The following is a 22990-nucleotide window of genomic DNA, read 5'->3' as shown; positions in this document are numbered from 1 at the left end:
TTGAAGACCGCACAGGTCGCCTGTGACTGTGACGGCTGTCGGTCCTGTCGACAATCAAGCGGCGGCGGGAGTCACTCGCTAACAGAGATGGTCTCGAAGGCTGACGTCTCACACTAGCACTTACCACCCAGCCAGCCAGCAGGGCTGGGTCCACGCTTGGGTGGGTTGATCGACTGGAGCTCCCAGTGGATCACAAAGGATTGCCACTACTTGAAACGAGGAAAAGCGTCTATTGTTGAAAGGAGGCTCTTGCGGGCCCCAAATATTGAGTGGTGTTTTCCAGGATGGCTGGTCCTGCCAATCTAGCAGGCGCTCGCTCGGACTAGATCACCCAACAGACCTTCATAAGGCTCTGTCACTGCTCCTCGTCTGCCCACCTCTCCGTTCTTCTTTTCTTTGTATCCCAAGCACAGTCCCTCTTTCGTTGTATAGCACGCAGTACATAATAATGGCAGTCTCAAGGCTCAGCAAGGCCCTCGCTGCCCTCACATTCGTTTCATCAGCAATCACATCTGTTGCCGCCAGCTCCAACTCCAGCATCTGCGCAACATCCTCCAAATGTGTTCCCTTCACAATCGATGTCACATGGGGGGAGACATCATCAGATATCGGCGCCCCGAGACAAGCCATTCTCACTAATGGATCGATCCCCGGTCCTCCCCTGAAGTTGAAGGTCGGCGACTGCGTCGACTTCACAGTCATCAACAACCTCCAGAACGTCACCGGTGTCCATTTCCACGGCATCAGACAGTACGGCACACCATGGGCCGACGGTGTCCCAGGTGTCTCTCAATACACCATCCAGCCAGGTACATCGTACATGTACCAATGGACTGCGGACGAGTCAGGAAACTACTTCTACCACGCACATTACAAAGGACAGATGGGTGACGGTCTCTATGGTGCCATCATCATTGCTCCCGCCGACGATGCTCAGACTCCTTTCAGCCAGATCAGCAGCTCATCTGACGATGTTACTCTCATGACCAAGGCTGCTCTTGATGTTGAGCCCATCTTCATCTCCGACTGGAGCCAATATACCTTTGAAGAGTTCTTCGCCATTGAGCAAGCTGCCAACGTTGATGATGCTTGCACTGACTCGATCATCCTGAACGGCAAGGGTTCAGTTTACTGCCCAGGCATCGATGTCTTGACTGCCAATGCCGCGGTTCAAGTCCCCTTGATCCTTGGCAACACCACTCTGACTGAAAAGGGTTGCATTCCCCCCAACAACCCGACCATTCAGGGACCGCAGTATGTTCAGAACCTTGCAAACCTCCCAGACAACGCCTACTACACCTGCAACCCCTACACTGGTGCCAACTACACCTTGACCGTGGATGCAGCCGACGGATGGCAAGCAATCACCCTGATAAACCCCGGTGCTTTCGCTCTCCTCAAGGTCACCATTGACAGCCACAAGCTGTACGTGTACGAGGTCAACGGTAACTACATCGTTCCCCAGGTTGTCGACGAGGTTGTCGTGTCCAACGGTGACCGCTACACTTTCTTCGTCAAGCTCGACCAGACCGCAGGCGACTACCAAATCCGTGTGGCCAACGACGGTATCAACCAGGTCATTTCCGGATATGGTCTCCTCTCCTACTCCGGTGGCTCCAGCTCTCTTCTCGGCACCTCGGTCATCAACTATGGTGGCCAGAACACCACCACTATCACGGCTTTCGACTCGGCTGCAGGTGCTCCTTTCCCTGCTTCGTCCGTTGCCGCGACCGCCGATGCCAGCTTCGTTCTCGACATCATGAAGAACCCAGCTCTTCCTTTGGACTCGTGGTCCTGGACTCTCAGCGGTGTTGAGGCCTACAACCAGACCCGCGACGACGAGACTCCTCCGTTGTTGTACCTCGACCCTGCCAGCGTCCCCGCCACTGACTTGATCCTCGAGACCTACTCCAACCAGTGGGTTGATCTGATCATCAAGATCTCGGGACCTGTCGCTGAGCCCCATCCTATTCACAAGCACGCCAACAAGTTCTACATGATCGGTGCTGGTGTCGGTGACTTCAACTTCACCAGCGTCGCCGAGGCCCAGGCCGCTGGATACGTGTTCAACTTGGACAACCCTCCTTACCTTGACGGCTACACCAGCACCCCTGCCGAGGGCAGCGCCGCGTGGATGGTCTTCCGCTACGAGGTCAACACCCCTGGTGCTTGGATCCTGCACTGCCACGTCCAGACTCACTTCTCCGGTGGCATGGCTGTCGCCATCCTCGATGCCATTGACGACTTCCCAACCATCCCATCGGATGTTGGCAAAGTCTGCGCAGGCAGCGGCACCAGCGGGTTCAGCGGTAACTCGAGCGACAACGGCAGCTGGGACGACTGGAGCCCATCCGGCTCCAGCGGCAGCGGTTCGTCAACCTCGACTGTCACCGGCTCAACATCTACAAGCACTGGCACAAGCTCCGGCTCCGGCTCGGGAGTCTCTGTCAACTGGAACAGCTCCAGCAGCAGCACCACCACCCCTGCTGTCGCCACCTACACTGGCGCCGCCGTTGCAGTGGCACCATCCATGTACTCGGCGCTGTTTGGCCTTTCCGCGCTCGCTCTGGCTGTGTATGTCCAGTAGACGAGACTGGTGTTTATATGTAATGAGGATGCTTTTCACTTCTTGTGTTTCTAACAGACACTTAACTCTCTTACCTTTTGCATAACATTTTGTTCCTTGGGAAAGGGGACGACAAAAATTCTTATCTCATTTTTGGGACACGGCTTTTTCTTTTTGGGGTCAAGGGCTATGGCCACGGGATAGGTTCGCAGCATATAACGGGTACGGGATACAGTTGATATACTGGAAAGCGCATATAGTTGATCTGGTCTACATCTGACCATAGTGAAGGATGAGGATGATACTCTACATAGCAAGGATCAATATAAATCTCTTGACTACCTTATACACTGTTTCTACTTCAGTACAAATTGAAGCCATCCAAACTGCGAACTAGTTGCTATGCCTATGCCATTTGAAGAGGTTGTGTCTCTTTCCCCAGATATCGTGGCTAGGTGTGTGCTAGGTGTATGCTGGGTGTTTGGCCACCGTTTGCAAGGTACTCCTGGGGGCGGCACTGCAGCCACGACGGTACCGAACAACAACGTCCCGCGTTCCAAGGTTCTGCTCCTTGTCCATGTGTTCTAGACTGTGCATGCAGCATAAGGTTTCAACAGCAAGGACCGCCGCCGTCATGACTCTCCCTTGTCGTCGTCATCGTCCGGCCCGGTCTGGCTCTTCGCCATGCAGGTGTTCTGCAGTGTTGACTTGCCGCACTGCAGACGGGTAACGGCAAGAACGGAAGAAACGGCTGCCCGTACGCCCTCTCATGCATGCGCGTTGTCTGGCGTCCCAAAAAGACCTCGGAAATGACCTGCTTGCAGTCACTGGTGGACAGTGTTCACTGTTCAGTCTGGGTGCCGGCAATTTCCATACTATGGTACATAGTAATTTCCCAGACTCGCAAGCCAGGGAAATTGCGCTGGATTCTGCAAGTCAATGCATGACCACCGAAAAACGACTAGCGTGCACGCCAGTCGATGACTTTCAACTTTCCTGTTTCAGACGAAGTCAAACCTGTCGAAGACGCCGTGCCCACTTTGGTGGACTTCAGTGACGGTCTTCCACGCTACGCAAGCCCGGCCTCGTCTGGTCTCCTTCTGAAGTTCCGGTCCTGACCTTCTCACTTGTGAGTGGTGACTAAAAGTCGATCATGAGAGATTGCGGTCTCGTTGCCTGAGCCAGGGATCAACGATCATCCTGGTAAGTTACCCCAGAGTTTAGGTAGGCGCTCGGCGGGGACCGTTGCAACACTGATCGCCTGGGGAAGTAATTTGTTTTAATCTGCGGTGTGTTCCTGTTGTGGCTTGAGAATGCGTGACATCTCGATGCACCGGCCACCGTACAAAAACGTCCGAGTTACCCTTAGGTAAATGTTTGCTGCAAGTGGAAGAGCGAATCTACTTGTGGCAGCTGATGTGGAAGTTGCGCAAATCTGGAGAAGAGATGCAAGACTCCAGGAGGCGATGCCAGTGCTTCTCAACCAGACTCGAGGCCAGGCACGGACTATCACACGGAGGTATGGAATACTATGTCAAGGCTAAACCAGGTCACGAGGCTGTGATTCTATGCACGAGAAACTGGTGTCACGTTACAGTGCATGCCCAATACGTTAGCCTTGTACGCCCCCAGCACGATGTCCTACATGAGGAAGGAGTTCTCTTGAAGCATTTGCGGCCCCGATGTGACTTCACTCATTGTTCTCGGCCAATAGAGAAAAGTAGCGCAACACATGTTTCTTCGACGACGACTACGGTGTCTACGAGAAGCGGCAAGCGCATCTGAAACGGCCAGGAAAAAATGATTGCCTCGAGAGTGGAATTATAATCATTTTCAACTGTTTTTGCTATTCCTATCACATGCAGACGCGGAGCGTCTTTTAAAAGCAGGTCGCTCCGAAAAATGAATGAGGGCTGTTTACCCTTTTCTTGTGGCTCATCATCTTGCCTTGCTGATTTTCCAAGCCATGATCACTAGTGTCTCCTGTTGTTCTGGCGCATGGACAAAATTTGGACCATGCGGATGAAAATGTTCAAGAAGTCCAACTCGAGACTGACGCTCTCGTTGACCACATCCTTTCTGACAAGACCACGCTCGCTCATCCTGGCATGGTGAAGAATCTTCTGAACATCGTAGAGAGTGAAGCCACCAAAGACAGCAAGACCACCATACAGCCAGATGTTCTCAGTCCACGCCAGAGTTCGGATTGCAGTGGCGGGCAGCACGAGTGGTGCAAAGCCGGAGATGGCGACAATCGCCACACCGGCAAGCAATGGGCCTCCAAGGTATAGGTACTTCTCTTGCTTGGCAGTAGCACCTACAAAGGCGATGCTGCCCATCATGCCGATCGTGTAGAGGCCGGCACGAGCCAGGATAGCTGGTGACATGAACATCAGGGGAGTGAGGATGGCGGCTTGGGTAACGTTGAAGGCAGTCCAGAGGGCGTACTTCTGCACATAGCTATCTCATTGTCAGTACTAAATCACTCAGCGCAGGAGGCATAGAAAAGACTTACTTGTCGGGATGAGTGTAGAACGTTCCGTACATAGTACCGATACTGGCTGCGAGTCCAAGACCGACGACCAACCAAGGGTTTGTCGCCATCAGTCGGTAACTCCAGCCACTTGCGTGCAATGCGCGGGCTGCGACTGCAATGATACCAAGTCCGAGACCAGTGTGCATGAATGTCTGATTCAGATATTCGCGCTCATAGTCGGGCATGCCACCATCTTCACGAGTTTCCCGGTTGAAAATGAAGTTCGTGGCGAGTATCGTGCCGCCCACCAAAGCTCCGCCATATAGAAGTCGTTGTGTCAGATTGCCAGTCGCAACTGGATTGGCAGGTTGATACGATGCATTTTGATAGCCACGCTTAAAGCCATCGCGGAGAGCAGCAGATTTGAGTAGAGACTGTGCGTTTGCCTTTGTCGCTGGCCGAGGGCTGAAGAAGGTATTCGATGATGACTTGGGGTTTGAGTGGAAGGCGCGGATCAAATTGGAAGGCTTGCTGAATTGTTTGAAGGCGTTTGAGGAGACCGCAAAGGGTCTCCTGAGGATGAAGGACATTGTGTGTACGCTCCGAAGATGAGAGGAATGGGTGTGCGAAGGATGTCGTCGTCGATGTTCGATGAAGAAGAGGATATAAAAGGACTTCTACACAAGAATGGTCGGATCGCAGGCAGTAGAAGCTTCGTCGATTCTGCAGTGCCACTTCGACCAATGACTATGACGTACAATTAAGCGTAATACACAATGCATTATATGATTGGCCAGTCGCGACTCACACGAGGTCACATGCACTGAACAGAAAGTCCCATACGCCACTCCGTCTTCTCTATCACCAATCCTTTCTATCATTTTCCATCATAAACACCTCTGTCCCATACCCAGGATGACTAAACGGCAACGATGAGCCGAAACCTTACTTCTGTATCATGGGGTGCAGGAAAATCTAACCACACTCAGACAACAAGCACTGTAATGGTGCTAATGGCTGTGACCTACTGTTGGCTGTCTGATCCCAACATGAGCCATCATGCGTAGGTCAATCATTGGCACATATTGGAGGCTGAGCATCCTTTGGAAAATCCGTGCAACAGCTTCAAGCACTGATGCCCCATTCTGACCAATTTAGAGGCTCTTCACCCCTTACCTCCCTCCATTTGTCCGTTGAGCGTATCAACTCTACACAGTTCTCTCTCATCATCCAGCCCCATTTTTTCACAAATCCTTCTTCAACTTCCCAGGACTCCACGCGCCATGGTTCTCCCCATACAACTAGACCTTTCCGTTCATTCTTATCCTCTAGGTTACTGTCCACCTTTGTCGGGCGATACTCGAGATGAGGAGCGCTGATCGACCCCAACAAGTCAATGCATAAGTCACAATCGTCATATTCGCCTTCTGCGCGTACAAGCGAGTCGCGTAGGCCTGGCAATGGGAATAAATCGACATAGGGTGCATGCGGCACCTGGCGCTGAAGAGGTGTGGGCTCTAGAGATGGCGGAATCGTACCTGGTCGAGGTAAGGTCGAGATGCGAAGCAATTCCGGCATTTCTTTCTCACAGCTGAACATGTGATCGATGCGAAGCGTCATCATGTTGGTCAAAATCGCACGGAAAACGTTGAACTGAACAAGGTGTATGAGATGATCCGTCGACAGTGGGAAATATTCCTTCAGAAGCTCTCGTGCTTCATGTTTCATGATTGGCAGAGGAAATGGTTCACAGTCAGGTGCGACCTCCGTACTAGCTGGGCCAATCGCCAACTCCGGTACTGTTTGGTGCTTGCGAGCGACATCTTCGATCTTTGAGCGAAGTGGTGTCCATTTATTTGGGGCATTCCTTCGTCCTTACAGGCGTCAGCTACGATGTACATGATACAGGAGTCCCGAATCGCCCCTGAAAAACAAGGCCAAACAGGGCCAGATTTGAAGTGGACGTCGCAAGCCAGAGATCTAGTGGAGACAGAATCCTCAATGATGAGAGGAGCCGACTTACGACGGGCCCTTTGATTAAGCCGGTTCTGCGCCTTGCGCCTGGCTGTGGGATCCGCCAACCCTATCCAATAGTCTTTGCCATCAATCGCCTACAGCATGAGTTAGCCAAGTGTCCCAGGACGTCCTGCACACGAACGCGTGAGACCACGGGCATCGTCCTACCTCAACTAAGTCCCCAGGCGGTCGCAAGTCAATCTGTACATCGCATACCGTCATGGTAAGTCACAAAGTACCGTGAGCGACCATTACCAGAACTCTACTCAAGGAGCAAGAAGGAAGGCCACAGTCGACTGTATGGGAGAAAGAATGAAGTTGGAAAAATGAAGAATCAGTTCGTCCGCCGGACCGCCCACCAGGCAGCTCCCCGCCGTCAAAGCACCCGACACATTGGGTTTTAGCGCATGCAGAGAGCTGACACACTAAACCTCTTCTGGACGGCAAGGCTACATCATGCAGAATGCTGACACACTAAACCATTGTCAGGAAGACAAGGCTGCGCGGTATCCTATTACTGTCTTTGACAAACTGGCAATAACATCTGAGTGATAGGTAGGTATAAGAACCCCCAGCCAGAATGGCTACCCTTCAAGTCATCACTCCTGGTCGGATCATCCATACCAACACCGGTATCTCTCACGCTGAAAATGCCTTCCAAGACAGTCCTCATCACTGGATGTAGTGCTGGCGGTATTGGCCATGCCTTGGCCATGGAATTCCAAAGGCGTGGCCTGACAGTCTTCGCAACTGCTCGCAGCACTTCAAAGATGTCCGGTCTTGAGAAGCTGCCCAACACAACCCTCCTTTCCCTAGACGTCACTTCACCCACGTCCATAGCCGAGGCCGTCGAGCGTGTCAAGGCTCAAACAGGAGGCAAGCTCGACTACCTGGTCAACAACTCTGGCCGGAACATCATGATCCCTGCGCTAGACGCAGACATCGATGACGCCAAGGAGATGTTCGACGTAAACTTCTGGGGCATACTACGCATGGTCCAGGGCTTTGCGCCGCTCTTGATCGAGGCCAAAGGCACGATTGTCAATATCGGATCGATCGTGGCATACCTGCACAAACCTTTCACTAGTAAGCTCGAGTTTCCCGAACGCTCCGTCGCCCGGGCATTGTCTCTTGCTGACAGGCTTCGTGCAGGCTTGTACAATGCATCGAAAGCAGCCGTACACCAATTCGATGAGACCCTACGTCTCGAAATGGCTCCTCTTGGCGTGAAGGTCGTCACCGTCGTGACTGGCTCGATTGAGACGAATATCATTACTAACTGCCCTGAACCACACCTCCCGCCGACGTCGAGGTACCTCGCCGCCAAGGGGGCTCTGGATAAGCAGTACGAGAACAAGCTAGATTTCAAGCAGGCTACCCCCGATGCGTTTGCGAAACAGGTCGTTGGCGATGTGCTTGGTGGCGCTGTCGGCAAGGTCTTCCGGGGTCCGTACGCTGGAACTGTCCGGTGGGCATCACACATTATGCCGATGTGGATGCAGGTAAGTGTGCTTGCTGTTCCCTTGTTTGGTGGACCTAACTAATAGTACGGCACTGTGCAGGACAGAATATTGCTTGACGGGTCGGACCTGGACAAGGTTGGCAAGACAGCCTCTTAGTGGGAACATATTGCGGCATTTCTAACCACGATGGCCATTTGCTGGATGTTACTGATTTGGCTTCGTACATGTTCTATTGATGATGCCTTTAAGCATGCAATGTGAAGGTGCTTCTATCTCTGAAAGCAAGGCGCATACCGTGCTTCGCCTACTCCGTCAATGCATCGTCTATACCCCAGGGTGGGTTTGCGCATAGCGCACGCACTCCATCCGCAAGCAACAGTCTAAACAGATGAAAAATATTTGAGCTCGTGGTCCATCATCGCATGGACGGCGCACCTCTTTGACAGCGAGACCATTCTGCAACGTGTGGTACACCACTAACTCCATGGCCTTTAGTAGGCCTTCCGTGAGCTTCAGGTGGTCCCATGCCTGTTCCCACCCCCCTGTCCAGCATGGAGGCTCGTGACGGCGTATCGAACCATCGCCGCAGGATGCCAATCGTGGTATCGCAAAGTAGTGTTCCTACGTAAAGAGTCCGCGCAATTGCCCGTGGCATCTCGATGCTCTCCCAGTATATCCGCACAGCCGTAGCCTCTACAACTTGGGAAACCTCACCCTGAGGAATTGACTCGGCCACGCGACATCGACACCCAGTTTCCACGCCACTTTGAGCACCCACTCTGGTTCCCTCATGAATTGTCTCGCCACAAGAATGACATCAGCCATCGGCTCCTTACCACCTTTTGCATCAGTCATCGCTTGTGCGGCACTCGCTTCCTCGCCAATACTCTTATCATTCTCCTCGACGATATTCCTCGCCTGCTCAGCCTCGGTGATGAGCCCGACCGCTCCGATGAGCAGATTGTGGTTATCTTCCCTAAGTGATTGCCGAATTTGATTGGCGATCTTGGTCTGATAGTCCTTCGACGCGAACATGTTGATGCGCTGTTGCGGGTGGTTGCCACCACTGCTGACGTCCAACAAATCGACGCCCAGACCGGGTAGAAGACGGGCGAGTTTGATCGTGCTTTCGACATCCCAGCTACCGAGTTCCTTGGCCAGGTCGGTCTCTTCCATCCACTCTGTCGAACTGACGCGCAGAAATAGTGGCATGTCCTGTGGTATTTGTGCACGCACAGCTTCGATGACCTCGATCAGCAGGCGGGCGCGGTTCTCGAAGCTTCCACCATACTGGTCGGTTCGTCTATTCGTGATGGGGCTGAGGAATTGGTGCAGAAGATATCCGTGCGCTGCGTGGACCTCGATCACATCGATGCCAGCCTCGACTGATCGTCGTGCGGCTTGGGCGAATGCGTCGATAAGTTCCTTGATATCAGCAAGGGTGAGTGCTCGCGGAGTATAAAATCCTCCGTCTTCGGCCATGCCTTTGCCGTCCCAGGAGTTTTTGGGACCGCCTGAGGGGCCGGCGACGTCGTCAGGCCATCCACCTGATTCAATCCCAGCTCTAACGGATGGTTTCTTGAAGCCTGCTGCGATCCATGGTGGGACCGTACTCGATTTGCGGCCGGCGTGAGCAAGCTGGATTCCAGATAGGGCGCCTTGGGACTTGATGAAGTCGGAGACTCGCTTGTGGCTGGCGGTCTGCTCGTCGCTCCATATGCCAGGGCAGTATGGCGTGATGCGACCGTTGTACTGTACGCCTGTGGCCTCGATGAAGACTAAACCCGCGCCTTTGAGTGCGTAGTGGCCTAGAGTGGCGACGTGGTAATCGGTGAGCTTGCCGATGTCGGGGCCTCCTGACGCTGTTGAGTATTGACACATTGGAGCGACGATGATGCGGTTACGTAGTGTTTTGGACCGAATCTTCAGAGGGGTGAAAAGTGTGGGCGTGTTTTTTGACGCCTCGAATGGGACACCAGGGTCGGCTGCATGTTTGGGCGTGAAGTATGGTATACCTGGTACTCCCGGATTGACATCCCGGGAGGTTGACGGTGAAGACATGACTGTGTGTGTGTGAACGCCCTTCAAAATGTGTATGAAAATCAGAAATGAATCAAAACCACGCCAGCCTGCACAGTGGTTGTAATATAGGTCTATGCAGATATCTAATATGAAATGCTAAAAAGAGCTCACCTGTCCCTACCTAACACAGCTTCCGGTGGCTTTTGGATGAGGTGATTTCTAAGCATTTTTACCAGATATACCAGATATGGGGATTGCTCAGTATTCGGGGTTGTTACCGACTGTGAGCCGTATTATCGAAGACCCCCCTATGATTGATAAGTAACCGAGGTAAATAAGATGGTACAGCGCCACTGTCACCAGGGCAGTTCATAGCCTTCTCGATGCCAGAATTTGCCTGTGTCACCCATCTCTTTCTTGCTAACGATGTTATCCCACAACTTCCTTGCAGCTTCGTCCGCTTCGACTGCTTCGGGTGGCATTGTGTCCTTGGGAAGGATGTTCGTTCGCACGAAGCCAGGATGTAGAAGCATAACTACCACACCCTTGTCTTTCAAATCCATGGCCAGACTCTTGCCCACAGAATTGACTGCAGCCTTGGACGCGCGGTAGGCGTAGTGCCCACCGGTGCTGTTGTCGCCAATGGATCCCACACGGCTCGAAACGATGCCGATCTTGGGACTCGAAGATTTTAGAATGTTCGGTAAAAGGGCTTGCGTGAGAAGCAGCGCTCCGAATGTGTTGACTGCAAAGGTACGCTCGAGGATGTCGAGGTTGCTGGTCGTAAGGCCGTCCTTTTCTGGTCCTGCAGCAATGCCTGCCACGTTGAGCAAGATATCGACAGTGGTGTCACCGAGCGACTCTTTGAATTTCTGAATCGACTCTGGGGAAGTGACATCAAGCGTGGCTGTATGGGCTTCCGTCCCAAGAGCTTTCAAGCCTTCGCCATGGTCTCTATCCACAGCATACACCGTGTATCCCTACCTGGAGTCAGTGCCATCTAGCCTGGTACTGGTCTCATGGGGTAATGCTGACTTTGTCACGGAGTAGTTTAGCAAAGGCAAAGCCAATGCCTACAGGGCTGTTTGCTCCGGTGATGACTGCAGTGGACATCTCGGCTTCGAATGCGGGTTGTGTTGTCCTGTGGAGTGCTATCTGAACTTACCTCAAGGTCATTGATGCCCTCGTTCACACCGTGGCTTGATAGGGAATCCGAGATTGAGATGGCATTACTAATGCGACCAGGCGCCCCGGCCCCGGCCCCAGCACTTGTGCAAGGGTGCCTAGACAGTAGTCAAATGACGTGCTGGGAGTCAATACAAAGAGACCCACTGTTATTGGTAAAGGAGCTGTTCTTCGCATGGGCCGTCGGTCCGGTGGAGGATCATTACTTCATTCCAGGAAGGTGGCGGCATGAATGGTCTTGCGGAAAGCGGGGAGATGCCTGTAGGTTTTTCACTCCAGGGGGGGGAGCAACCGCACGGGCAGCACAAAATACAGGCCAATGCCTACTCGACGCCTGGAACGCGACCCTATTGGGCGGGGATCTCAAGCCCTTTGGGCGGGATCCTGCTAAACATTATCGTCATTGACTAGTACACCCCTGGTTGCTACAGTATGTCGAAATCATCGTTGTAGAGACCACCGCCTGAGTTGCGCTAACTTAGAAAATCAACCTAAAGCCAAAGAAACCCTCATCTCCTCTCCATCACTTCTCTGGTCGCATTTCACAATTTTGCGACGCATTGCATTGTGAAATGCTCAATATCTCTCCCGCGACAGGCCCATGATCTACCAGTTATGACTGGTCCCCAGCGAGACCCTAAGCAGCCCGCACTGTGATCACCAATCGTTCAGCGACCCCTCCACCAATTAAGAATTCCCCGGGGCTGACGACGACAGCCCGCAGCGGGACGCCTCTCAGTCCATCCACGTGGAATGCTTCAGCACATCTCCGGCTTCATCAAGGGCAACTTCAACTCTTATGTCCCCATCGAGAAGCGCGACGACAGCTTCGAGTCCTCAATCAATAGTCCCCTCAGCCCCGTCGGGTCGCCACGATCACGATGGGGCCACAGACACCAATTGAGTCTGTCGAGTCTCCGAACGAGAAAAATACTATGCAGCGCTACGGCTATTGCTATTTTGACTGTCCTTGGACTCTGGTGGTCATTCACCCACATTGATCATCTCCACGTGCCGACACGAGCAGATGACGGAGGTGCAATTCCTCTCGGCCAGTCTCGCTATCGAGGTGGAAGAGAGATCTTTTGGTGGGAGCATTTCCCAAGGTGAGTGTTCCGAAATGACTTTGGCAACGGGCCTGTTTCCAGAAAAAGCGGCACTGTCAGGGAGGAAGCACATCTACAATACAACTTCAAGGTCCAGCATGCCGCGACACGGGTATTCTGACTCCAGACTGATGTGGGTAGACGGTAGAGCTGATGGATTCCCTTCTTCGAAGACCAAAGTTATGTCGTTGTGTGCAAAGGACTTCAAGATGACCATAAAGAATGGTATTTTTTGAACTTGAAGAGCAACATCAGTCAGACAGTGCCACTTTATCTGAAAACAGGCTCGGCGAAAAGGATGCATAACTGACAGGAATCTCAGACTCCAAGGCTTCTATCGCGGTCGAAGAGACATAGTGCCTATTTCTCAATATGTTCCTGGACAACATACAAACGCGTCCGATATCTTAGACGGTGGTGGTCAAGACGAGCCCGAATTTCTCGAGCTGCCCTCGCCACTACCTTACTATCTGGAGCAATGCTACATCGACGAGGAGAGCCAAACGCTCCCACCAGTCGTTCGCACATACCAGGGTCTACCTCAAGGCATGCCAGAACCCTTGTTTGGATCATTGAAAGAGCTTGGCTTAAAAGACGACATATGTTACGATCGCATCAACCGCTTTGCGCCTTACGGAACATGGTCTTCTAAAGAGCAGGGTGGTCTCGGACTGAACATGGAAGGCGATACAGAGGGACTGGAGCAGGTACCATCCATCAATTGGGACGGCGTGAGATGGCATCTTGCGCAACAACGCTGTCTTGAGAAGAATGCGGCGAGGCTCACCTCGCGAACGGCATTCGTGCTTCGGACCTGGAACACGTTCCACTACACCGAGTACCATATCATGATGCTTCGAGCCATGATCAGCGAGCTGTCTCTTGCATCTGGAGGACAGTATACCGTCCATTTCCTGATACAAGTTCAGGACGACAAACTTCCCATCTGGGCCGATCAGGATCTGCACGACCAGGTCCTCAATGACAGCCTACCAGCAGAATTCCAAGGCATGAGCACACTTTGGTCCACAGCTCAGATGAAATTGATCTACCCTCCACCATTCAACAAAAGCGTTGAGAACTTCTCTGGAGGGGACATTTACGGAGCATATCGGTCTTTGCATTTCCCTTTGCAATATTTCGCGTCTCGACATCCAGAGTTCGATTATTTCTGGCAATGGGAAATGGACATCAGAGTCACGGGACACTATCACGAGCTGCTGAACCAGGTCACATCATGGGCTGAAAAGCAACCTCCAGAATACAGCTGGGAACGCTCTTCGAAATTCTTCATCCCCCAACTTCACAATTACTCGTACGCCAATTTTGCCAACAGCCTTATAAAGAACACAACATCCCCGATACATGGCCCTCAAATCGCTGAGGACGGATTTCTCGATATTCCAGCACAGCGGATTCCGCCCGACGCAAACGAAATCGTGGACCTGATTACATTCAATCCACTCTTTGACCCTTCGCATACACGCTGGGCCTTTCGAAACGATATCACAGGATATAACACCAGCACCGGCGGCGGCCCTCCAACCCGGGCGGCTCTCATTACCGCAACGCGACTGTCACGCCGTCTCTTGCAACTTATGCATGAAGAAACGTACCGACATCACCACACGATGTTTCCCGAGATGTATCCGGCATCCATTGCACTTCACTACGGTCTGAAGGTGGTCTACGCTCCTCTTCCTGTGTACTTTGACAAACATTGGCCTGCCAATCACGTGAACGAGGTCTTCAACAATGCTCCCCTTAGCAAGGCCAGCAAGCGGGCTGGTATGGATCATGGTAATGGCTATTTCCACGGCGAAGGGGGCAGCGTGTTTGGTCCAGGGGAACATGTGTTCAGAGGTGCCTCGTACTACTCCAATGCTGGGTTTGCAGGATACCTCTGGAGACGATGGTTGGGGAAGGAGAATGCATGGGAGAATGAAGGTGATGACGGTGGTGGGAGAATGTGCTTGCCTATGATGGTTTTACATCCTGTCAAACATGAATGATGCCAGGGCATCGATCCGGCAGGCATGTGGTGCTACACCAATTCATTCTGAGACGATTAGCGAGGCGTTTAAGGGGCTTGTTGAATCATGGAGCTGGGAATGGGAGGCGAGTAAGCTGCGTGTAGAAGATATCTGTGCTGGACCGTGGTCTGACATGTGATGAGTCTCTGGACGAGGCTGTACACGGAGCACTGATCTTCAGAGCTTAGAGTGAAAAGCCATACATTTCAATATAAACGGTCACGATAATACTGTGTCTCAACGCCTCTCCAATGACCATGTCTCTGCTCATTTGTACATGCATCGTAGTATACATGTACATGTGACGGTTGGGAGCAAGACGTTGAGGACGTCTCTAAAGCAGCGCCATACAACTTCCATCGGTGCCAAGAACAATATCTTTTGCAAAACGACGGTGTGCCTGTATTAACACTCTTTCTACCTTCTTGTACCCGGCGTAGCACCGCGTCGCTTTCTATTGTACGTTGCTAGGTGCATTCCGGTACAATGGTCGAAACAGTCCACCTATCGCACATGCCACCGGAGCTGGCCCTCTTCGCCGCGCTGTACACCGATGTCGAGAACGCCTCGTTCCTCAAAGACCAACTTCTAGCCGGCAACGCAGACTTTGAATACGCCTTCATTGATGCAAGCATGGTCAGACTCCCCGAATCCGCCCCATGTAGGTAATTCTGACGCTTACGCCCATCCAGGTCCTTTCCACGACACACGTTCTAGCCGCCACATTTCGCGCCATGAACGACTACATAAACGACCGTCTCAAGTCGCGGAACGTACACTCTGAAATCGTCTTTTGCCTGAGCCCGAACAACAATGTCCGTAGACCATACCTCCCTATTATTGTTTTTGCTAATGTCAAAAGATCGGCGAAGCATTCCGCAGATTCGGCGTCAGCGAAACAACTAAAGACTTACTCGTTCTCAAAGTCGCGACCACTCCACAAGTCACTCTCGACAGCGTCAGCCAACATCTATCATCGAACATCCATGGTAAAGAATGCGCCTTCGACGACGCATCGTTCCGCAAGATTGCAGACGTCGATCGTTTACGCAAAGTATATAAACTCGGTGCACCCCAAACGAGCAAAGGCAAAGGCGGCAGCAAGCCTGTCAACGGTACTACCTCGACGAGTCAAGACAAGGAGGTCGATACGATCAGGCATCTCGAGACGCAAATCCTTGGGGTGATGGCGCTGAGAGGCGCAACATGAACCTCTGACTACGTTGTCACGCGGTTGACGAACGTATATCAGCATACTGTCCAAGGGAGCTCTTGCCATCGGCATGGTCGCAATGCCACCTTTGAAACGTTACCATAACAGAGCTGCACCCCAGCCACTTCTCGAACCGAGGCGGGCGGCGACACTCGATCGAAATGTCCGTGGAACCAACACTCCTGGAGCCCTTCGCAAAGATGCGAGGCCGCTTCTCGAAAGCCTTCACAGGCCCGAGAGCCCTTAGATCGCTCGTATGCCTTACAGCAAGTCGGAATGCAACAATTAAAGGACAGGGCAGCATCGAAGGGCATGTCCACGTCTATCGCAGACTGTACTACGATAACAGGCCTGCCAACTTGTCGACATTTTTGGTCGCGAGCAGAATAGCCGACCGCTGATTCACTATTCATCTTCGCTACGCTACGACTACGAAAAGCCTGAAGCAACCTTGGGCCCGGCAGGACAGATCCAGAAAGAGCAGCCTCCCACGGGATCTCAAAACTTCGAGCACCATTCCGCCTGTGGAATATTTATTGTGACGCAGCTCCCTCTGGTGAATGCACTGAACCGCTACAGCCAATCTCAGGGATACTGACACAATCACATCAGTAGCATTCTACATGAGATGGTTCATACCAACATACGCAACGGTGAACAAGTGATCAATTACAATGCATTTTTGCAGTCGCTCTGCCTCCTAGTTCACTTTTCACCTCATTCCACCACCACCAGCTGATGACAGTCTATGCTTTAATCTTAAAGTACACAGGCAGAACGCCCCTCGTGCCCGTCCCCAGCAACCTCAGTTGCTTCCAGCGGCCTCCGGGTTGGGCATTGCAACACCTCACAGCTCGTTGCGGGTGATGCCAACCCCATCTGCATGCCCCTCTCGTTTCTCTCCTATGCGGCATCTCATTTCTGAAAAGAAAAGCTCATTCTCATCTTTCTCACTCGTCGAAAATATTTTTTCCTTTTCCATTTCAATGCAAGCACTCGCAAAATAACATTTTGATTGTTTAAAAAACAAGTGTAAAGCCACTCCAACGCCGTCGCTAATGTTCGATTTCGATCTTTTTTCCTGGGTTGTAAAACAATTTGTGGCCGGAAAGTGAAGTGCATAGGGGTTAGCATGACCGCTCTCCTCCATGCAAGGTGCAATTTAGTTGTGGCCGAACCATGAAGTAATGGACGCATAACACAACACTGCCGCATCTGGTGCAACGCGGAAGAAGCTAGAAGGTCAATTTAATGGATCCATCCTTCGCACGCGCGCATCTGATGATGCATGTGATTGACATTAATCGTTGATGATACAAAGAGGTTCTAATCCTCTTTTGGTGAAGTTGGTGAATATTGTGGACTGTTTGGAGAGTATTGCGGGCTGGTGATGGCCCCTGGTCGAGCCTGCGGACTTCGCGGAGAAGCGTTGTACATCGGACTTGTGGGCGAGTACTGCGGGCTGGTAGGCGATGTTGGACTCGTGGGACTGTAAGTCGGTGACGTCGGCGAATAGCTTGGTGATGTTGGCGACTGCTTGTTGCCAGCACCGCCATACATTGGACTTGTTGGGCTATACATGGGTGACGTCGGACTGTACACAGGAGAAGTTGGTGAAGTGGGTGAGGTTGGACTGAACGCTGGTGAAGTTGGTGAATAGCTGGGCGAAGTCGGCGATCCGTACGCGGGCGACGTCGGAGAGTAATTGGGCGACGTAGGAGAGTAGCTCGGAGAGGTTGGCGACGCTTGATAACCGGGAGATGTGGGCGAATACGCAGGCGATGTAGGCGTAAACGCTGGACTGGCAGGGGAGAAGGACGGTGACGTCGGGCCAAAACCAGGACTTGTCGCGCCGAACATCGGTGATGTTGGAGAATACCCGACTGCAGGCGAGAAGGACGGCGAGGCGGGGCTGGTACCACCAAAAGGACTTGCAGGTGAGTAACCTCCGGGACTGCGTGACCCATAAGGACTGAAACCTCCAGCACCACCAAAGCCAGGTTGATAATCAGTAAACCCGCCTGGAGTCTCGGAGCCGGACGCGGCAATGGGTGAGAAAGATGCACCGTAATCAGGTGAGCCGAGATATGCGTTGTCTTGCATCGGCGAACCCATGTCGTAAGGAGTGGCACCTCCTTCAAGCAATTGCTGAGCGCCCTTAACACCAATGGCTCCACCAAGGCCGAGATTGGCATTGTCCGTGACGACCGTGGAGAGCATGTTTTGGTCGAGCAGAATATCCATAGTTCCAGTTCCGACAGGCGCCGGTTGACCCAGAATCAAGTTCTCCGAAACACCACGGCAGTCATCAAGCTCACCAGCAGCTGCGGCTTCCAGCAAGATCTCCACTGTCTGTTCGAAAGAGCACCTCATCAAAGCACCAGTGTCGGATTTGTTGATACCATGACGAGTGACAGCCATGACATAACCACGACCGGTCATCACGTCGGTGAGAATGCCCAAATGACGAGCATTGACATAAGAACCGTCGAACGACAACACTTGTGTCAACTCGCGAAGAATCGCAGAGCGCGTGGCCTCGACACCAAGCACTTCAAAGACTTCAGTAAAGCGGTTCGTGTAGGTGCGACTTGTGTCAACTCCTTCGATCGCAAGGACTTTCGCGAAGGAACTACCGCTGGTCTCGAGCACATACTCGCTACAGCGCTCGTCACCTCTTGCCATGTAGACCGAGTTGTCCTTGTCGATGATAGCGCGACTCTTCTGATCGATGAAGGCCCTAGACACTCCAGGAACACCGTGGAAAGTCAGATGATCAAGCATTTCGTTCAGGAAGCGACGAAGAATCTCGTCATCCTCTTTTCTTTCTTCTTCCTCGTCTTTGCCATAGCTCTGGACAAGACGGACGCGAATGACTTGCTCGTCGGCATTGATATCGCTGAAAATGACAGAAAGATCCTTGCCATAGGTTGACTTGACCTTTCCAGCAACATCTTGAATGTTGAGACCTTTGTCCAAAAGCTTGGCGCGGCTGAGTGTGATACGCAGTAGCCATTTCGAGTGGAGAGACAGATCTGTATCAGTGTCCTCGGGAATGATGAAGTATGATTCGACCATGTCCAAATCCTCTGGGATGATTGTACTCTGAATGTCCGGATCGTACCATAACTCACATGTCTCTGCAACGGACCGCAGATTGGTATGCTGTACCCGACTTCGCAGCAGCTTGGCCGCTTCTTTGTCACCAGTATATTCGGGAAGCTGGTAAACCGTCATCGAAGGAGTACGAATGTTTTGTGACACGTTCAGAATCTCCTTCAGACGAGGGACACCAAGGGTAACGTTCTTAGCTGACACACCAGTGAAATGGAACGTGTTCAAGGTCATCTGGGTGGCAGGTTCACCAATAGATTGTGCAGCCAAGACACCGACCATTTCGCCAGGGTTTGCATGCGCGGCGATGAAGCGACTCTCGACACCACCAATGATATTGTCAAATGCCAGTCGGTTGAGACCGTGCTCAAGAACAAGCCGCTTGTACGCGAGACGCGAACGCAGCTGTGCTTTGATGAGCAGCGTGGCATTGAACTGTGCCTCCTTGGAGATGGGGTCATCTCCACGTACCACTGTGAGGCGCTCCATCAACTGATTGACAGAGGTAAGCGCGTGTCGAGGGTCAAGGTCGGTCTTGTCGCCACGACGGATCTTGAAGTTTTTCTGCGCCTGATCGATGATGCGTGCAACGTTCATGGGCAGCTGCATGGAGTCCTCGGTTCCCTTGCCCATCTTTCTAAGGAAATCTCGACCCTCCCGAAGAGCTTCGAGCTCCTCGTCGAACATCTCTTGCAACTCAGTATCGCCCTGCAGCTCTCTGGCCTGCAGCAGTTTGCCTCTCCACATGGAGACGTCGCCACTCATGAGATCAACAGCATATCGCTGGTTGAAAGCCTTGTCTGACATTGTGATAATGTCAACCTTCTGGTTCTCAATGTGGCCACCATCAAGGCCGTCTTCTCCGTAGATGAATTGGACAACATTGCCGCGCGAATCTCGCACAGTCGAATCGTATCTGACAGTCACCTCTTCCAGTGCCTTGACCAGACGACGTTGAATGTAGCCAGTCTCGGCGGTTTTGACAGCGGTGTCGATCAAACCCTCACGACCAGCCATGGCGTGGAAGAAGAACTCTGTGGGAGTCAAACCTCGAAGATATGAATTCTCGACGAAACCTCGAGAGGGCGCCGAATAATCATCCTTCGCAAAATGCGGCAGAGTGCGGTACTTGAAGCCGAACGGAATACGTTTGCCTTCGACGGCTTGTTGGCCTACAATGGCAGTCATCTGGGCAATGTTGATAGTGGAACCTTTCGAGCCAGCGCGAGCCATGGTAATGGCGTTGTTTAGATCTTTCAAGCTGTTTTCGGTCGCGGTACCAGCCTGATCACGGGCTTGATTGAGGAAGTTCATGACTTTGCTTTCGAAGGTCTGACGGACGTTCATACCAGGAGCGGGTTCGAGATCTTCTTTGTACGCAGCAATTGTGAGCTGGTCAACGTCTGCCTTTCTATCGTCGACGGCCTTCTGGATCAGACGGACAGTCTCAGGATCGGGCACTGTGTCACCAATGCCGATACTGAAGCCGTTGTGAAGAAGCCAATAATTCACCACGGTTTGAGCACCGTTGAAGAAAGCCATGGCTGCTTCGTGCCCAAATTCGTTGTAAATCGTGTGGATGATACCGCCAGCACTAGTGCCGACGAACTTCTTGCTGAACAAGCCGAACATCAAGTTGCCTTCCAGAACCATGAGACCAGCGTCATTTACGGGCGAGTACGCGTTGTCCTTGGCGTCCAGTCGTTCGAGGTTCAGAGCTTTTGGGAGTATCATACTGATCATCTGCTTTCCTGTCCAGCGAGGAGTAGGCTTAATGATAGCAGGCTGAGGAATCACCCCATCCCAATCTGGAACCCAGAGCATGATATCCATGACTGCCTCTCGACTCAAGAAGATGTCACGACGACAGATCTTGTAGATGCCGCAAAGTGTGTCCTGGACAATGCCCATCAAGGGACCATTGCGCTGCGGGGAGACAATGTTGAGGGGAACCATGCAAAGATTGGCGAGCTCAGCTCTGGACTCCTCACTCTGAGGAACGTGTAAGTTCATTTCGTCTCCGTCGAAGTCTGCGTTGTACGGTGTTGTAACTGAGAGGTTGAGTCGAAACGTCGAGTAAGGCATCACGCGGACGCGGTGACCCATCATAGATTCCTTGTGCAGGGAAGGCTGACGGTTGAAAAGGATAACATCGCCGTCTTGAATGTGTCTTTCGACTTTCCAGCCATACTGCAGAGTCATCTCTCCAGCACGTTTGTGATGTCGCAGATCGATACGTTCACCAGTGTCTCGAATCACATATCGGGCACCAGGATGCTCGTTTGGACCATTTGCCACAAGCCGCTTCAACTTGTCAAGATTGAACGGTGTGACAGTCTCAGGGAATGTCAGTGTACGTGCGATGCTGCGAGGAACGCCGACTTCATCAAGAGACAGATTTGGGTCGCCAGTGATGACAGTACGAGCCGAAAAGTCGACACGTTTACCCATGAGGTTCTGACGCAGTCGACCTTCTTTGCCCTTGAGACGAGCACGGAGTGACTTGATCGGCCGGCCACTCTTGTGTTGCGCCTTCTCCAGCCCAGCAATCTCGTTGTCCATATACGTGGCGATGTGATACTGCAAGAGATCGCACAGATCCACTTTGATATGGTCTGGTGTGCCGTCAACCTCAGTACGCAGAACCGCTTGGTTGGCTCGAATAATATCGCCGAGCTTGAAGGTAAGATCATCTTCACCACGTGATCCTTGCCCGCTGCCATCCACACTGATGCTGGGACGCACAGGTGGAGGAGGAACAGGGAGCGCAGACAAGATCATCCACTCTGGCCGGGCGTAATCGAGACTGAGACCCATCATTTCCAGAGTTTCGTCAGTCAGAGTGCGGAAAGTGTTGAGGGCATCCTGGGGGAAGATTCGTTTCTTTTCAGGTGTGTTATCTTCACCGTCCTCGCTTTTCTCTTGTTTCCATGAAGCCCACAATGACAGTCCCTGTCTCCGTATCTCTGGCTGCTTGTTACCGCAGCCGCCATGCTTGGGTTGGAGGGCACCTTTGAGAGGTTGATCCGGTTCTTCGGGAGGGTCTGCTTCGCAGATGAGGCGAGGTTTGCTCAACCGCCACACTGCATCGAAACGTCGCTTTCGATCACGTAGAGAAACTGCATGTCGAAACTCTTCAGTCTGTGTTTAGCTGTGGTTAGCAATTGAACAAGCATTCACATCTATTGCAGAGCAACTGACATCAAGTGCCTTGATTTTGCCACAGTTGTGGCAGACCGTCTCCAGAATCTTCTTGACCTTTGTCATGAAGCCATAATGATATACTGGAGTAGCAAGCTTGATGGCACCGAAGTGGCCAGGACACTCAGCCATGTTCTCTTCACAAGTACTGCATCTGAAGTTGCGATCGATTGTTCCGAGATGAGGATCGTTCGGACCTTTTTCGCGAGGTCTGAGGCGTTGCTCATCCCTGGTATCAAAAGGTTAGAAACTTCAATTCACGATGGGATGTGTCTTTCTATTCTCTACATACATCGTCTCAGGATATTCGATGTCGATGACCGCCAGGCGTTCGGTTTCTTTGGCCGAGAACAGGCCAAATTGGATCTCCTCGACGGTGCGCAGAGGCGCGCTCGAGTAGGGAAAATTGAGACTCGCCATGATCGCTCGTGTATCCTTGGAAGGCGATGATACTTTTCAGGACGATCGTCGATGATCGCAGTGCCTGCGCAAATGGCTACGCGATGTGGTCAAGAACGACCTTTCGCCCACTCGGGCCACCCAAAACAATGCGCTCTTCGCCAGCTGCGCGCTCCACCAATACTCGTATTTTTGA

At 52.3% G+C, this 22990-nt stretch overlaps 10 protein-coding genes across 10 annotated transcripts; 5 read left to right on the top strand and 5 right to left on the bottom strand.

The window, feature by feature from the left end:
• The first annotated feature begins 199 nt into the window (after positions 1 to 199).
• EDD37DRAFT_153763 (laccase TilA) lies at positions 200 to 2961 on the top strand. Its single transcript, XM_062809682.1, has one exon. It carries the CDS (start codon positions 449 to 451, stop codon positions 2585 to 2587), a length of 2139 nt encoding a protein of 712 aa, XP_062666379.1. The 5' UTR covers positions 200 to 448; the 3' UTR covers positions 2588 to 2961.
• A 1405-nt stretch (positions 2962 to 4366) lies between these two features.
• Positions 4367 to 5766, bottom strand: EDD37DRAFT_640243 (inhibitor of apoptosis-promoting Bax1-domain-containing protein). Its single transcript, XM_062817224.1, has 2 exons — positions 5082 to 5766; positions 4367 to 5026 (listed from the first exon to the last, which is right to left on the bottom strand). Exons 1-2 carry the CDS (start codon positions 5630 to 5632, stop codon positions 4540 to 4542), a joined length of 1038 nt encoding a protein of 345 aa, XP_062666378.1. The 5' UTR covers positions 5633 to 5766; the 3' UTR covers positions 4367 to 4539.
• A 99-nt stretch (positions 5767 to 5865) lies between these two features.
• Positions 5866 to 7494, bottom strand: EDD37DRAFT_155677 (uncharacterized protein). Its single transcript, XM_062809687.1, has 4 exons — positions 7227 to 7494; positions 7066 to 7153; positions 6632 to 6916; positions 5866 to 6580 (listed from the first exon to the last, which is right to left on the bottom strand). The coding sequence occupies exons 1-4, from the start codon at positions 7278 to 7280 to the stop codon at positions 6168 to 6170; spliced, it is 840 nt and encodes a 279-aa protein (XP_062666377.1). The 5' UTR covers positions 7281 to 7494; the 3' UTR covers positions 5866 to 6167.
• Positions 7495 to 7708: 214 nt separating this feature from the next.
• Positions 7709 to 8677, top strand: EDD37DRAFT_612708 (oxidoreductase; the record flags this gene model as incomplete). Its single annotated transcript, XM_062815385.1, has 2 exons — positions 7709 to 8560; positions 8621 to 8677. 2 exons carry the CDS (start codon positions 7709 to 7711, stop codon positions 8675 to 8677), a joined length of 909 nt encoding a protein of 302 aa, XP_062666376.1.
• A 537-nt stretch (positions 8678 to 9214) lies between these two features.
• Positions 9215 to 10582, bottom strand: EDD37DRAFT_612707 (NADH-dependent flavin oxidoreductase; the record flags this gene model as incomplete). The annotated part of the gene is made up of 1 exon (XM_062815384.1): positions 9215 to 10582. One exon carries the CDS (start codon positions 10580 to 10582, stop codon positions 9215 to 9217), a length of 1368 nt encoding a protein of 455 aa, XP_062666375.1.
• Positions 10583 to 10899: 317 nt separating this feature from the next.
• EDD37DRAFT_569317 (3-oxoacyl-reductase) lies at positions 10900 to 11656 on the bottom strand (the record flags this gene model as incomplete). The annotated part of the gene is made up of 2 exons (XM_062814219.1): positions 10900 to 11523; positions 11579 to 11656. 2 exons carry the CDS (start codon positions 11654 to 11656, stop codon positions 10900 to 10902), a joined length of 702 nt encoding a protein of 233 aa, XP_062666374.1.
• On the top strand, positions 11544 to 12342 carry EDD37DRAFT_155456 (uncharacterized protein). Its single transcript, XM_062809686.1, has 2 exons — positions 11544 to 12158; positions 12226 to 12342. Exon 1 carries the CDS (start codon positions 11668 to 11670, stop codon positions 12133 to 12135), a length of 468 nt encoding a protein of 155 aa, XP_062666373.1. The 5' UTR covers positions 11544 to 11667; the 3' UTR covers positions 12136 to 12158; positions 12226 to 12342.
• Position 12343: 1 nt separating this feature from the next.
• On the top strand, positions 12344 to 14846 carry EDD37DRAFT_659586 (uncharacterized protein; the record flags this gene model as incomplete). The annotated part of the gene is made up of 3 exons (XM_062819050.1): positions 12344 to 12381; positions 12577 to 12834; positions 13157 to 14846. The coding sequence occupies 3 exons, from the start codon at positions 12344 to 12346 to the stop codon at positions 14844 to 14846; spliced, it is 1986 nt and encodes a 661-aa protein (XP_062666372.1).
• A 240-nt stretch (positions 14847 to 15086) lies between these two features.
• Positions 15087 to 16096, top strand: EDD37DRAFT_153384 (kinase binding protein CGI-121-domain-containing protein). Its single transcript, XM_062809681.1, has 3 exons — positions 15087 to 15503; positions 15560 to 15682; positions 15730 to 16096. Exons 1-3 carry the CDS (start codon positions 15354 to 15356, stop codon positions 16075 to 16077), a joined length of 621 nt encoding a protein of 206 aa, XP_062666371.1. The 5' UTR covers positions 15087 to 15353; the 3' UTR covers positions 16078 to 16096.
• A 1310-nt stretch (positions 16097 to 17406) lies between these two features.
• EDD37DRAFT_612703 (DNA-directed RNA polymerase II subunit RPB1) lies at positions 17407 to 22815 on the bottom strand (the record flags this gene model as incomplete). Its single annotated transcript, XM_062815383.1, has 3 exons — positions 17407 to 22335; positions 22396 to 22624; positions 22688 to 22815. The coding sequence occupies 3 exons, from the start codon at positions 22813 to 22815 to the stop codon at positions 17407 to 17409; spliced, it is 5286 nt and encodes a 1761-aa protein (XP_062666370.1).
• Positions 22816 to 22990: the final 175 nt, after the last annotated feature.

Source organism: Exophiala viscosa, assembly GCF_022695815.1.
Source record: "Exophiala viscosa unplaced genomic scaffold EDD37scaffold_12, whole genome shotgun sequence".
In the NCBI taxonomy this organism is placed as follows: domain Eukaryota; kingdom Fungi; phylum Ascomycota; class Eurotiomycetes; order Chaetothyriales; family Herpotrichiellaceae; genus Exophiala; species Exophiala viscosa.
Note: the sequence above shows the minus strand (reverse complement) of the source record. Positions and strands in the feature narration are given on the sequence as shown.